This window comes from Cystoisospora suis (genome assembly GCF_002600585.1).
Source record: "Cystoisospora suis strain Wien I chromosome Unknown contig_10694, whole genome shotgun sequence".
Classification (NCBI taxonomy): domain Eukaryota; phylum Apicomplexa; class Conoidasida; order Eucoccidiorida; family Sarcocystidae; genus Cystoisospora; species Cystoisospora suis.
The window spans coordinates 1-3,556 of record NW_027163466.1 but is presented as its reverse complement, the minus strand read 5'-3'; the positions used below and the strand labels follow the sequence as shown (position 1 = coordinate 3,556).

General features: G+C 43.4%; 1 protein-coding gene across 1 annotated transcript; it reads left to right on the top strand.

Annotated features, from left to right (window-relative positions):
* CSUI_011298 (uncharacterized protein) lies at positions 1 to 2,514 on the top strand (the record flags this gene model as incomplete). Its single annotated transcript, XM_068071398.1, has 2 exons — positions 1 to 171; positions 1,264 to 2,514. A coding segment is annotated over exon 2 (1,140 nt), but the record flags the coding sequence as incomplete, so codon positions are not given.
* Positions 2,515 to 3,556: the final 1,042 nt, after the last annotated feature.

The following is a 3,556-nucleotide window of genomic DNA, read 5'->3' as shown; positions in this document are numbered from 1 at the left end:
GCTTTCTTTGAGCTAGCTGATCTATGGACTCCTAACGTCGATGCTGAGTCCTATGCCACCTTTATAACGAAACTCTTTAAAAGAATTACCGTCCAGCAGATCGTCAGAAAGGAAAGCGCCGAAAAAGTCCGGGTCGTTCCTCGCATCATTGTACGCTTCAGAGACAAAAAGGTAAGTGTCTACCTGACCACAAACACATAGCTAGCTAGCTAGCTAGACATATACATATAGATATAGATATACACAACCATTACATGACTCGTCTTTCCAGACATAGGAGACAAGTGCCGAATGTAGGTGAGAAAGAAGAAGATATCTAAATCTCTTCTTTCTCTCTCTCTTCCTTCCTCTCCCTCTCTCCTTATGCATGCCTATATGATTAGATATATAGATATATATATAGATGTATATATATGACTTCAGCTCTTGCTGTCCGGTGGAAGAGTGTGTGTGACTTCGAGAAGGTATAGGGAAGGAAGGGAGAAAATGATAGAAGGATTCTTAGGGGAGAATGGAATGAAAGAAAAATGAGAAGGAGGAGAGTTGTGTAGCTTCAGAGGTTTCCTGTCTTAACTGGCAATATATGAAAGACCGAAAGAATTAGTCAGAAAAAGTGTCGAAGGCCTCTACATGTATAGTATGTATATACATAGATCTATCTATATATATATGTCTGTATATGTGTATCACCCCCATACATATTCTCTCTCTCCCCCCCCCCTCTCTCTCCCCTATATATATCTATATATCTATATATATATACATGTATAGTGACAGGCATCCATCCACATAGAGCGTAGAGTATTGTAAGGCCTTTCCTGAGGTGGTACTGGACATTCCGTCATACGAAAAAATCTAACTACAGAAGAAGATGAGAAAGATTTCAGAAAGCTCTCTGTATAGCAGCACTGAACTTACAGATATGCATGCGAAGTCGTCCGAACTTCTCTTTCTCCTGTCTTGTTTGGCTCGGGTTGGTCTTCTCCTTCCTTTTCTTCTCTTTCACCTTCTGAGTGTCTCCGCCTAGCCAGCTCAATAGGGAAGTCTTCTCTATTCCACCTTATCTCTAGTTTTCCCATGTACTATCTTAAACTTCATTCACCAATCTCTCTCTATATGCCTTTGTCTGTCTGCATGCCCTTTCTTCTTCTTCTTTTTCTTTCTCCTCTTCTCCTTCTCTCTCTCTTCTTCTTGTCCCTTTGCCTTCTTCTTCTTCTTTCTCCTCTTTTGTTCCCTTCTTCTTCTTCTTCTATTCTCTCTCAGAAGGCCGCTCGGCCTCCCTCTCCTCCTCCTCCTCCTCGTTCTCCTTCACCTCCATCGGATGATCGTACAGTAGTTGTCCCTTTGATAAGAAGCCCTGGCTCTGCGGCCCGCATGACGGCTGAATGGAGAGAATCTGAAGCATTAGAGCTGCAGAAGGCCATCGAGCGAGGCGACCGATCAGCTAGCTCCATGGAATTCCAAGAAGATGTTCTTCACGAGCCTTTAGATGATCTTTCCCTTCCAGATGAAATGTCTGTAGAAACGGTATGGGCGGAGAAAGAAGAAATTGCGCCTTTAGGATCTGCAGCTCAAGCTATGATTGCTGATGTGGTACGTCGTTCTTTATCCCAGTCAAATGATAAGAAGAGAAACGAGATCGTTTATGACACGTCTTTCCTCACGTCCAAAGCACGTCTCCATCTCCATCGTATAGGTTCAGCTCCTCCGAGAACACCCGATAGCTGGCCCTTCTCAAAGAGAAGAAGAGCAGGAGAAGATTACATAAAGATCTCTCGTTTACAAGGAAGAAGAAGTAGTTATGACGATCTCCATGTTAAAGAGCAAAGCAATCTTGCTCTCTCCTCTTCTTCCTCTTCAAAAGGAGAAGAAGACGAAGAAAAAGCAGGGATCGATTCCTCCTCATCCTTCTTGTCATCTGTCTTTATGAAAGAAAAGATCGAAGAGAACCATTCACTCCTAACTTCTTCAGACATCTCGAGAAGATACGGAGAAGCTTGGCCTCTTCGAGCCACATCATACTTTCATCCACCTGAGAAGATTCTAACACCCTTGAATATCTTTTATGAAAGAAATCGCATTCATAAAGAAAGAAAGAAGAAAGCTTCTCTCTCTTTCACAGTTAGTCTTGCGAACGTCCCGAAGGTGGTTCTCCTTGAGAATCTCGCAGACAGCATCGATGCATGTAAAGATGAGAGAGAGGGATTTCTCATAGACCTCGTCGACGAGTCTCTCCTCGCTGCGGTAGATCAAGGAGAAGAGAAGAAAGAAGGTGAAGAAGAAGCTTCAGAAGAAAAGAAAAGACAAGACGAATCGACGATAGCGCGACTCTTATTTCGATCAAGTAGCCTGCCGCCTATCTTCATAGGAGGGGGTGCAGGAGGTGGTAGGGGAGAAGAAAGAACGAAAGAATTGTTTGACTCGCATCAGATCTTTCAAGCGCTTCTACTTCAAGGATCGATCCAGCTCGATGGTGTGGGGACCATTGCCAGACGTACAGCTGAATCTCTTAAAAGTAAGTAAGAAAGAAGAAACACGAGATCTTCTCATCTTTCTTTTCATCGTGCTTTACCATGGATCTTCATTTAATGGAGGAAAGGTCTCTTCGTTAGAAGGGTGCAGACATACATGAGTGAGAATCCTCGGTGTAGATACAAGTGTAGATATCTGTAGATCCACTGTAGAGGGTAGAGGGTGTCATGTGGTGTATGTACACCTCACATGAAGAGTGGGGATATCTTGAGATTCTCATTTGCATGCTGTGTACATAAGTCTAATCTCTATCCATCGATTCTCTCTGTCCTGCGAAAGGTCTGTCTTTCAGAAAGAAAGCTCGCTGTCTACTGAAAAAGAGCACGTCTCCAACTAGAGCGGTTTTCCTTGAGAAGTTGATCTTCCTTACCACCCCACCCCTCCCTCTCTATCTCTCTCAATTTCTGTTGTCTCCATCGTCACGCTATCATTTCTACTCATTCATCTCTCTCTTTCTTTCGAGTTCACGCATCGCTTTCCTTCTTTTCCTTGACTTTTTGATCCGTCCTTCAAAGCAAGTCGTGACAAGAGACTAGCACATCACTTCTGAAGATCTCATCCTACCCAGCGTGTCCGACTAGTCTTATCTCTACTATCCTTGTCATCTTAGCAATATTTTTCCACGTATAAGGGTGGAGTATATGAGATTTCTCTCATGTCGATAGCTTGGCGAAGTAACAGAGAGAGCAATGAAAGAGAGAGAGAGAGAAAGAAGAAGAAGACGTTGTCGTAGATGGCGAATGAACAGCATCTGCTTTACATGTAGAAACACAGCTCTCTCTCTCTCCCCTCTCTCCCAGTGTATCTTTTCACCCAAGTGAAGTAGATCTAGACATGTCCTGAATGAGATTTGTAGTTGAAGAAGAAAGGAAGGCAAGAGGGGGTCAGGATACAGCACGCTAGCTAGCAGACACGGAAGAGAGAGAGATGGCTAGCACACACATAAAAGAAAGATGAACGCCATGCTGCTAGTTAGAGATAAACCCTCCTCTCTGTTCATTCTAGTATCTCTGCTTTTTCAGCA